This window comes from Electrophorus electricus, chromosome 4 (genome assembly GCF_041902795.1).
Source record: "Electrophorus electricus isolate QZ-2024a chromosome 4, ASM4190279v1, whole genome shotgun sequence".
Lineage (NCBI taxonomy): Eukaryota > Metazoa > Chordata > Actinopteri > Gymnotiformes > Gymnotidae > Electrophorus > Electrophorus electricus.
Window position 1 is genome coordinate 30,717,501 of NC_137500.1, and position 12,500 is coordinate 30,730,000.

Sequence of the window (12,500 nt, forward strand, 5' to 3'; positions counted from 1 at the left end):
TGTGTGCGTGCGCGTGTGTGCGCGCGCGCGCGTGTGTGTGCGTATGTGTGTGTCCGTGCGTATGTGAGTGCAGCTGTATTTACGTATATAGAGGTCTCCTCCTGTGACCCTGCTCTCTCCTGTAGAATCACCCAGCTGCAGACCCCTGTCTCCTCATCCTCACCCCTGTCCCTCCACACTCACCCCCGTCTCTCCATCCTCACCCCATCTCTCCATCCCCACCCCCGTCTCTCCATCCACACCCCCGTCCCTCTGTACTCACCCCCGTCTCTCCATCCACACCCCCTTCACTCCATCCACACCCCCATCCCTCTGTACTCACCCCCGTCTCTCCATCCACACCCCCGTCTCTCCATCCACACCCCCGTCCCTCTGTACTCACCCCCGTCCCTCCGTACTCACCCCCGTCCCTCCGTACTCACCCCCGTCCCTCTGTACTCACCCCCGTCTCTCCATCCACACCCCCGTCTCTCCATCCACACCCCCGTCCCTCCGTACTCACCCCCGTCCTTGGTGGTTACAGTGTACTGTTGTGGCTGGCACCTTGGCGCTTGGCGTTGGGTAGTGCCCGCTGCACACGGAGGAGAAGGGAGCCTCGAAATGATGTCATGGCCCTGGCCCACTGAACCACAAACTCCACCAGACCCAGCTAGAACCACATACCTAGCCAGACGCAGCCAGAACCACAGACCCAGCCAGAACCCTCTGGGCCTCCATGACAAAACACCACTCATTCTCATTCCATTTGCGGCCGTATTGTGACACTCACCCTTCATTATTAGGTGACTAAACCACATGGTAATTTCTCGCTTTCACACCCCACTCCTTATCACCCACATATCATTCTCTCTCTGTATCAGTCTGTCTTCCTCCCTTCGCTCTCTCTCTCTCTCTCTCTCTCTCAGTCCTCCTTGCTAATTTTATCAGTGCCAGACATCCCTCATTCTTCTCTCCTGCGGACATCGGAGCCAAAAGTTAAAGTGCTGTTACTACCCGAGTGTTGAATGGCTTTTATTGGTTTCTATTAGACCGCGAGGCTGACTGCTGTAGTGTGATTGATTGTGCGACTGTGGGTTTGTCGGGCCGTCCTGATCCACGGGCCTCTAGATTGCGCTGGATGGATTGTTAGTCTGTAGTGAACGCAGGCTGTTTGTGTGTTTGTGGTCAGCAGCGGTAACTGGATTTGGAGAGTAAGCCAGATGTGTGTCTGTGTGTGTGTGTGTGTGTCTGTGTGTGTATGTGTGCCTTCACTCTTTGCTTTGCTGTGCAGTGCAGTGCCCATTTGCTCAGACTGTGCCTATGTTGAACGTGTGTGTGTGCGTGTGTTAATGTTTGTGTTCTCTTTTGTGCTGTGGCGTTATGAAGAGAACACAAACACATCTCTCAGTATGACTCAGGGATGCCCTTGAGAGAACAGCCCAGGAAACATAAGTGTGTTATTTATGGATGGGAATATGTACATTTCCTTGATAAAACAGATCAAACAGCCCTGGCGTTATTCCTATTGTGTAAAGATGTGCAAAATGTCTTGAAAGGGCAGTAATATTAGACCGTACACACCATGACAGCTCTTCAGTTTTCCAAGGACATAGCTTCAGAAACACCACTGCTAATCCTAATTTTCTACTTTTCTTTGTCTTTTCTTTCACTCTGTCCCTATTTCTCTCTCTCTCTCTGTTTTAGGGAACTACGAGAGTTTGCCAACGCTTCCATGTGTCTGGAGTGTGACTCTCAGTGTGAGAGAGCCGAAGACAGCGGTCTCACGTGCACGGGCCCGGTGAGTCTGGCCGCCATGCCCTGCTGTGGAGGGCGCTAGTGAGCACGGCACATCGCCCACACAGTTCTCTGCTGTGAAGTTCAGTCCAAACAGTTTAGTCATACGTAGTTTCTCGATTTAAACATCCAATGATTGTTTTCATGCTAATGCTTTGACCGTTTAGTTAATATATATTAAATATAGTTGAATTGTTTTAAATCATATTGACAAATCCCTCCATGCAGAGTTGGTAGGGAAATGTTCGAACTGTTCTGCAACTTCTCCTATTCTTAAATAAGAGCACAAAGTGCTTATATTACTGCATTTTCACCAAACAATTACAACGAGATTACTATGCCTATATAATTCCCACTTAAATCATCATTTAATCCACTAAAGGACTCTGCAACTGTTTAGTCCTTTGTTGCGTGTTTTGTGTTTATTTCTTAAGTGGACGTGCTTTTGCCTGGTTTAGTCGTTACCTAGCGGAGCAGCGTCATGCGGAGCGCCCCCTGCTGGTCTGCAGCCCCTCCAAACACTCTCATTCCTGCTGGGTGGCTCCCTCTACATGTGGCTCTGGAACTGAGTACACACGCACACACACACACCCGCACGCACGCCCACGCACACCCCCGCGTGACTAATGAAATCCCTAGCTGAGATGCATTCCTGTTGCCGTGGGAATGGTTCCGTGTGCTGTTAATTCAGCGTACGATTGGTTCAGCTGGCTAATGCGGCCGTGCCCTCCCGGAGGGAGCTGGCTGAAGGGACCACAGACGCAGAAGAAAGCAGCTGATTTAATGTACATGATAAGAATTATCCTGTTTGCTTTTTTCCTCCACTGCCTGGGGCGTTCTGGTTTAATCCTAGGTATATATTAGGTATATATTTAGCAGGTGTGTGTGTGTGTGTAACACTAACCACACACACCTTTGACACACACCTGTATAGGATTTTGCATGTGGTCTCCATGGCAGACCGTCCAGACACATTTAGTGCCTCAGTGCCGACACTCCGCAAACAGGCACAGGGCTGCCGTCAATCACGGTCTTTCACTAGTGCGGCGGCGGTCACACACACACACACACACACACACAAGCGTGGTGAGGTCTTATTAGCTGGTGAAAACACTTCGTGTGGTTGTAGCTCAAAATGAGGTTCACAGCCAGAGAGCTCCTCCTCCACCTTCCAGGACAGGGCCGGTTCTACGTCACGAAGGAATTGTATATCCCGATTACAAATCCTTTTAAATTCCGTGAATGCATGGGAACATGGCGGAAATGTTGTCATTCATTACATTTATTAGATTTAAAAATATCTTGGGTGCATATGGCAGCAAAAAATCACATTTGTGTGTAACTTTGCGAGAGCAGCACATCAAGGTTTTCTGTGTTGAAATAAAAGCAGGTCGCTGTAATAAATCTGAGTAATACACACTTGGCGTCAGAGCTGTGTGATGGTTTATACGGCGATGTCTTATCTGCTCCATCCTAACTCAACTCAGCTCAGAGAGACCGGCCAAGAGAAGACAGGCCCAGAGGAGGCGTTAGAAATGGCCTTTTCTGAAACATTCACCTTTAAGGCTCACCGAGCCTGTCCTGTTTTTATTGCCCAGTTCCATGGGGGAACAGCTACACACTGGGCCCTTGCCTGTGTGTGTGTGTGTGTGTGTGTGTGTGTGTGTGTGTGTGTGTGTGTGGAAGGTTTGTGAAGGTCACAATCTTTCCAATCTCCACACCTGTGGGAACAGAAAACACATTGTGTAGTCTTATGTGGACAGACCCCATACACTTTAACAGTAGTTGTCATACAGCTGTCTATAAATTCAGTTCCTGCCATTATCATTGGACAGCACCTCTTAGAAATCCCATTTAAGCTCCAGTATTCGTCCTCATAGTGGGAATTTCTGTCTTCAGATGTCAGCCAGTGTTGCTGAAACATTAATGGAGTGCCCCGAGGAAATGGCTCTCTGCTCCTCTGGCTTCCAAACCCTGCTGGGTTGCCGGTCGAAGCTGCTGCCTTGTAGAGCGTGAGAGATCAGCAAGAGCGTGGCCTGGGTCAGGGAGCCGGGCTTGGCCTGGGTCGGGGAGCCGGGCGTGGCCTGGGTCGGGGAGCCGGGCGTGGCCTGGGTCGGGGAGCCGGGCGTGGCCTGGGTCGGGGAGCCGGGCGTGGCCTGGGTCGGGGAGCCGGGCGTGGCCTGGGTCGGGGAGCCGGGCTTAGCCGGGGTCGGGGAGCCGGGCGTGGCCTAGACAGCTTCTCCCCACACACATGCTTGGGCTCTGTGTGATAGCGTGCTCTGTGGTAAGCACTGGCTGTGGTGCTGAAGGTGCTTGTGTCTGCCTGAGCTCAGTCCCATCCTTGGGGACAACTAGTCCAGTCCAGCTCTTTGTTCCAGCTCCAGGTAATGAGGCCCCTGATTACCTGGTTCAGGAGTCTGAAAAACTGAAAAAACACCAGGAGTGGCTGAGAGATCCCTGAAGTCAGGCTTGACAACCTCTGACATGAAGGACTATGGCGTGCAGTGGTCAAGCTCTTACACAGACCTGACCTACAGAGCCGTGGATCTGAGGTAAAAATATCCACAGATCTGTTAAAGGGGAGAGAGATGGACTCGCCTTGGATGAGAACTTTGTCCGAGCTGGGAGACTGAAAGCCCGGTCGCGGTGCCTCCAGTCAAAGCGCTCCATATGGTCCAAGGATATAGAGTGCTTCACACTCAAATCAAGTGTCTTTGTGCATCTTAAATCCTAATTGGCTGTTGCCAGGTAACTGGACCGGAGCGAGCAGGACCAGGACATGCTAGACAGGAGGAGTGGAGTTCTGGGCTTTTTGGTCTGTTTGGTCAGGGTTTTGGTGTTCTGTGTTTTACACATATATTAAAGAGACCTTGGAAAAGAAACCTGTGGGGTAAAAAGATAGTATAGGTCATAGGTAAAGTTACTATGGTTACTATGGTCATAGATAATGTTACTCTTGTGATAGGTAAAGTTACTATGGTTACTAAGGTCATAGATAATGTTACTCTGGTGATAGGTAAAGTTACTATAGTTACTATGGTCATAGGTAATGTTACTATCAGTAGTCTGATGTGACTTGTGAAGGGTTATGACTGCTATGAAGGGTTATGACTGTTGTGAAGGGTTATGACTGTTGTGAAGTATTATGACTGTTGTGAAGGGTTATGACTGCGTTGAAAGGTCATAGGTAAAGTTACTATGGTCATATGTAATGTTACTATGGTTACTCTGGTCATAGGTAATGTTACTATGGTCATAGGTAAAGTTACTATGGTTACTATGGTCATAGGTAATGTTACTATCAGTAGTCTGATGTGAAGTGTAATGACAGTTGTGAAGGGTTATGACTGATGTGGAGTTCTATGAATGTTGTGAAGTGTTATAGAGTTTACATTCAGCTCCCAGATCGAGATCATTTTTTCACAGGCCACAGGTCTGGCTTTAATTAATGAGGCTGATTTCTGTAGTGTCACACACACATTACTCACTGATTTTACTTAAGCCTTATGTAGCCTGGGCTCCGTCAAACCTGAATTTTAATGTTGTTTTAACCATAATTAATTAATTAATTGATTTAAAATCAATGCAGCTTTTCGTGGTGAGATTGATTGTTCTGTCTGCATGACATCATAATCTGCCTGACTCACAGTCAGAAGATGTTGAACAAAATCCACTCATGCAGGAACAAGAGACATCTACAGCATTCTCTTAAAGAAACCCTGCACACACACACACACACCCATACATGCACACATACACACATACACACACACACACACACACACACACACACACATACACACACACACACATACATGCACACACACAAATACACACACACACACCCATACATGCACACACACACCCATAAACACACACACACACACACACATACACACACACACACACACACACATACACAGCCATACCCGCTTTTGGGGTCTCCGAGGTCTGGACCTCGGCATTTTTTCCGAGGTGTGCGTAATAATCATGAAGTAATTCCCTAAAAATAACTCTATTGACAAACAACAGGCAGCTAAATGCGCAGAAGCCTAATACAGGGAACAGGAATTTGACCAGTGGACAGATTAGTTCAATGTTATTCATCCCCAGATATTGAGTGTGTCCAGATTCCCCATGAGCTGTCCTGATGCAGGCTAGTGAGTCTCATTTGAGTGGATTAACTAGATAGTTAACATTAGATGGATGGATGTGATGGTAGCCAGAACAAGCGAGCAGACCAGTAACTTTCCCATTCTGTCTATGTAAAGCATTTTCATAACGAGAGGAACATAGCCAAGGGTGGTCATATTTGCATATAGGTATGAATAAACACAGAAGGGTGGCATTGGCATTTGATCAAACGGTAGCGTCTAAATGTTACTTGAAGCATTTCTCATTTGTTTGGGAGGTGAGAGATCATGTTGTCAAGAGTCAACATCCATACAGACTAGACGATTCCATTTCAGTGAGTCCACATGGATGAACTTTGACAAAACATCGCCCTCTCTTCAAGTGATGCACACTGCCCTCTTCACAAATCACACACACACACACACACACACACACACACACACACACACACAAATTGACCTATTGCTCCCATATTTGGTTATGATTTCACTGGTGTCTCTAGTTTGAATTTCCCTATGACAATTTAATTAAACATTGTCAACATTAATTTTCAGTTGTTTTGTGATGACTTTGGCCTCTCCCGTACTTCCAGACTGTGGTGTGGGTCACTTATTGCAACATTTAACCTTAAGAATTACTGGCTGACAGATAATTTATGCTGCTGCCCACTGACATGCAGTTGAATGTGGAAAGAGCACGAACCCCAGCTCTCAACTTCTCTGTGTTTCCTGTATTTCTACGACCCTACGGCCATTCACACGCACGCGCACACACACACGCAGGAACGATCCCTGTATTGACGATTTCAAGGTTGCTTTCCCTGTGTGTGACCCCTGACCCAAGAGAGCGGAGCTCAGTAGCGGATTGGCTGTGAGTTGTGGGCTGTCAGGCAGGGGGTGGCGCTAACAGCGCTCGTATTGATATCCAGGCTAACTCTAAGGGCCCCTCCCTCCACCCCTCTGCCTCAGCTGGCTATATTACACCTATAAATTCAGCCAGCTTCATTGTTATGGTCATTGCATGGGCAGTGAGGGATGGTTATTACCTCTGGCCTGGTTGCTAGCAGTTTATGTCTCTTCTTTGCATCTTTCTTTCTCTTTCTCTCTCTCTCTGTCTCTCTCTCTCTCTCTCTCTCTCCATCCGTCTTGCAGGGCCCCGATCACTGTGTGAAGTGTCTCCACTTTAAGGACGGTCCTAACTGTGTGGAGAAATGTCCCGACGGCCTTCAGGGAGCCAACAGCTTCATCTTCAAATACGCAAAAGCCAACAATGAATGCCATCCCTGCCATGCAAACTGCACTCAGGGGTATGCACTGTGTGTGTGTGTATGTGTGTGTGTGTGTGAGTGTGTGTGTGTGTGTATGTATGTGTGTATGTATGTGTGTGTGTGTGTGTGTGTGTGTGTGTGTGTGTGTGTGTGTGTGTGCGTGTGTGTGCACGCGCGCATGTGTTCCAACTTGTCTGGTCCTGTTTGCCATAGAGATATTAACATTACCAATTAAAGTTAAGTAATTGAATTGGTTAACCAGTTATGATTACATAATTAAATCTCTTTCTCATGTCAAGGGCATATGCATTTCTATAAATAATGGATAAAATAAAAACAAATAACTTTTTTAATTGATCAGTTTTCAAATTTTCTTTCTTTTTCACTGTGCACTTTTTAAAGCTCCATTAACAATCTCATTTAAAGGTGTCAGACGAGAACATCTGAAACCTTACTGGGTTTTGTACTGATATTACCAGTATCCTCTAAGAAACTCCGGCGGGTCTGTCAGTGTCCTGTCTAGTGTCTGACAGGATCCTCGTCACTGACCACAGTACTGACCCAGCTGTGTGCCTGACATGGTAATGACATGGTACTTACGTGGTTCTGCCCCAGCTAACAGCTGCCCCTACAGCTTGCAGTCCAACACGAGCACTCTCTTCACTAGTCAGACCCGCGTGCGAAGCAGCCTGTGTCTGCTGTCACAGACCGTGACTCAGCGGTTCCAGGAGCACATTTGCCAACATGGAGAATGACCCTCATTGCCTTTTTGTATTTAAAAAAAAAACAAAAAAGCAAAAGCCCGGAATCGTGCCAACTTTGGCAGCTGGCCTGGTGGAGAGAGGTGGAGACCAACTCCAGCACTCCACCTAGGCTGACGGCATGCGGCCCTCCTTCCGTGTCCACCGCATTGCTTCTCGTCTCCCCAACGCCCATCAAACTCCTCCCTTCAAAGTCCTCCCTTCAAACTCCTCCCTTCAAACTCCTCCCATCAAAATCCTCCCATCAAAGTCCTCCCATCAAAATCCCCCCATCAAAGTCCTCCCATCAAACTCCTCCCATCAAACTCCTCCCATCAAAGTCCTCCCTTCAAACTCCTCCCATCAAACTCCTCCCATCAAACTCCTCCCATCAAACTCCTCCCATCAAAATCCCCCCATCAAAGTCCTCCCATCAAAGTCCTCCCATCAAAGTCCTCCCATCAAAGTCCTCCCTTCAAACTCCTCCCTTCAAAGTCCTCCCTGCTAGGGATACACCGGACTTCCTCCACCACCTCTCCATAGACTTCTCGACATCTATTTCTGATACTGTTGGCAGTCTCTGAGTGTGACTGTGCTTCGGTGTCCTTGACTTAGTGCAGTCAGGCATCAGCTGGCGCTCCGAATCCCTCCTACGGCTCCATGCTGCTCTGGGTAATGACCAGACCCTATCCCAGATCTCCCAGAGACATCCGCTAATCCAGAAACATGCCTTTCCAGGGATATTTTAAAGGATCATATTACAACACGCTGTAGAATGAACATGGGGATTTGGTGATGAAAATGAAGGGAATGCTGTTTATTTTTGTTTGTTTATTGTTCCTTTATTGATTCATTCATTTATTCAGGTCTAATCTGTATTTCAGATGCACAGGACCCAGACTGCAGGACTGCATTGGCATGATTGACAGGTAACATTGAGTTATTTATTATGAACACATACACACACACACCTTGCCCTACAGTACTTCTGTACTTGCTACTCATACCTGTAAATATTGTAATTTGTTTGCTGCATCCTCTTCCCAGTGCCTAACCAAGTTTGATGATAGAAGGTTAGAAAGACAGACATACACACACACTCACACACACACACACACACACACACACATACACACACACACACACCACTTTCCATTCAGGCCTGTATATATACTGTAGCTTTTGCTGTCTCTACTGTTCTCAGTGTCTAACTGGGCGAGAGAGAGAAAGAGAGAGAGACAGAGAGAGAGAGAGAAATTGGTTGGTTGGATAGGGAAAGTTATATAATGACTAGGCCACACTTTTGTGATTTATGGCTTGCTGTAAGGCCACGGTGTGTGTGTGTGTGTGTGTGTGTGTGTGTGTGTGTGTGTGTGTGTGTGTGTGCGCGCGCACGCATGTGCGTGTGTGTGTGTGTGTGTGTGTGTGTGTACACATTTGCTCTACAGCACTCTTGATAAATTGATAGCACTTTCTTTTGTTCTCATGGGGGAAAAGGAACAAAACAGCAGTAACTGCTATGAGCAAATGGATGTGCTGTTCCAGATACACACACACACACACACACACACACATATATACATACACACACGCACACACACACATACACACACACACACACATATACATACACACACACACACACACACACACACGCACGCACACATGCATGCATACATACACACACACACATACACACACATACACGCATGCACAAACACATGCACACACATACACACACACACGCGCGCACACACATACACGCACACATACACGCACACACACATGCATACACACACATATATACACGTATGCATACATACAAACACACACAGACACACACATACACGCATGCACGCACGCACACACGCATACATACACACACACACACACACATACACGCATGCACACACACACAAATGCATACACATTCACACACACATACACATGCACACACACGCACGCATGCCTACACACACATACATGCATACATACACATGCATACACACACACCCACACATACACACAAACACACACGCATATACACTCGCCCGCACACATACACATGCACACATATGCACGCATGCCCACACACATGCACGCATACGTACACATGCATACACACACACACACACACACACATCTGTATATCCCATATCATATCTATATATCCCATATCATATGCCATATCCCATATCCCATATAATATCTATATATCCCTTATCCCATGTCATATCTATATATCCTAAATCAAATCTAACTACAGCTAGTGAGAAAATACTTTTCAGTCAGTTTTAGGGTTCCACTTGCTTATATATGATGAGTATGGGTATGTCTCTGGGTGATTGCTATTAGCATGTCTGTCTGTGGATACGGCAATCACCCCCAATATTAAAACCACTGACAGGTGATGTGAATAACACTGGTTCTCTCGTAACAGTGACACCTGTCAAGGGTGCGATATTTCAGCCAGCAAGCCACCAGTCAGTTCTTGAAGATGATTTGTTGGAGTCAGGGAAAACTGCTAAGTGTAAGGATCTGAGCATCTTTGACAAGGTCCAAGTTGTGATGGCTAGACAATTACACTCTCATCTCCACACCTTCATGCTTTCCCACACACACAATTATTCTTTGTGTTAGTTGTGTGCATGTATATGTCTGATAGTGTGTGTGGGAGCTTAATAGTGAATGATAGAGTACAGTATTGCATGCATGAAGGTTTAATAACATCAACAGCAACTTTATTTATGCAGCACATTTAAAAGACAGAAGGTATAAACCACAGAAGTGCACGTTTGATTCACTGTGTAAGATACGTATTTGAAAAAATAAAAGCAGATACCAAACACTACCAAACACTTAAAACAGCTTCAATAAGCTAAAATAAGTTCTGTATGAAAGCAGCATGCTGGGATAATAATATAATCAAATTAACAATAAAGGACACAAAAGCAACTGAAGGCTGGACAGAATGATATCAGGAGAGAACAGTTGCCTGAAAACATGATCACATGCCTGAGAGAATAGAGAGGTTTTCAGATTTGACATAAACATTTGTTTATTGTGGGGGCTGATTTGAAAGGGTTTCAAAGGTTTAGAGTATCCACGGAGAAAGCCCAGTCACCTTTGACCTCAGCATAGGTCATTGAACACCGAAGACCATCTGCTCATAGGGCCGGACCTGTGGAATGGAGGCTGATATGATCAGAAGTATAGCTTGGAGCCATGCCTCTCTGTACAGAGGTAATGCTCTCCCTGGTCCTAGTGCCTGTCATAACAGGGGTAATGCTCTACCTGGTCTTAGTGCATGTCAGTACAGGGGTAATGCTCTCCCTGGTACTAGTGCCTGTCAGTACAGGGGTAATGCTCTCCCAGGTCCTAGTGCCTACCATTACAAGGGTAATGCTCTCCCTGGTACAAGTTCCTGTCAGTACAGGGGTAATGCTCTCCTTGGTCCTAGTACAGAGGGAGATGTTAAGATGTTGTGCATGGCTGTGTACATTCAGTGAAGATGGCCTCAGGTCACTCACTATGGCTATGACAGAATCAGGATTATCAAAAATAGCAATGTCAGTCTTCTCTTGGCTGAGTTCAAGAAATGTTTTGACATCCAGCACTTTATGTGTCTTAAAGAATCAGAAATGAGCTGCCGAGAGTCACTTTCGTCTTAAGTGGGAGGTACAACTGCATATCCGCTGAATAACAGTGATATTATATTTTATACCTCTGGTCCGAAGAGAGAGCCCTGGGGTATCCTGCATGTAATAGATACTCAAGAGAATTACAAGTGTCCATCACGACAGAAAATGTTCTGATTTCACACATGAAGCAAGCCACTTCAGTACAGTACCCCAGATACCTCTACAGTACCCTAGATACCTCTACAGTACCCCAGATACCTGTACAGTACCCTGGATACCTGTACAGTACCCCGGATACCTCTACAGTACCCCGGCTACCCGTACAGCACCCCGGATACCTGTACAGCACCCCAGATATCTCTACAGTACCCTAGATACCTCTACAGCACCCCGGATACCTGTACAGTACCCCGGATACCCGTACAGTACCCCAGATACCTGTACAGTACCCCAGATACCTCTACAGCACCCCGGATACCCGTACAGTACCCCAGATACCTGTACAGCACCCCGGATACCTGTACAGTACCCCGGATACCCGTACAGTACCCCAGATACCTGTACAGTACCCCGGATACCCGTACAGTACCCCAGATACCTGTACAGTACCCCGGATAACAACACCACCCTTCAGACCATCCAACAGAAAATAGTGTGAATGACAGTATCAAGGAGTGGCCTAGAAGACCAAGAAATCTAAGTCTATGAGAATGAAAACAGTGTGGTTTCCGAAGGCAGCAGCTCGCAGTAAATCACCGGGTTACTGCGGTTGATTGGATAAATCCTATATGAAAGGGAGAATGATGCTGTTTGAGTTTATTAGTGTGTGGTGGAGACTATAAAGGGTTGTGAATCGGTAGTTTGATAATGTGTGTGAGAGACTATGATGCATGAGTGTATGCATTTGATAGAGTGTAGAAAAGAGTATGACATCATGCAAGGGCC

At 46.6% G+C, this 12,500-nt stretch overlaps 1 protein-coding gene across 8 annotated transcripts in view; it reads left to right on the forward strand.

The window, feature by feature from the left end:
• erbb4b (erb-b2 receptor tyrosine kinase 4b) overlaps positions 1-12,500 on the forward strand; it is a 240,489-nt gene that overhangs the window by 184,375 nt on the left and 43,614 nt on the right. For all 8 annotated transcript variants that reach the window (XR_014123368.1, XM_035520991.2, XM_081713214.1 and 5 more), the window contains 3 exons: positions 1,684-1,777; positions 7,059-7,213; positions 8,799-8,843. Coding sequence is in view for 7 of the 8 variants with exons in the window: in XM_035520991.2 (XP_035376884.1) it covers positions 1,684-1,777; positions 7,059-7,213; positions 8,799-8,843 (294 nt within the window). In the remaining variant the exon portion in view is untranslated. The remainder of the gene's footprint in view (positions 1-1,683; positions 1,778-7,058; positions 7,214-8,798; positions 8,844-12,500) is intronic.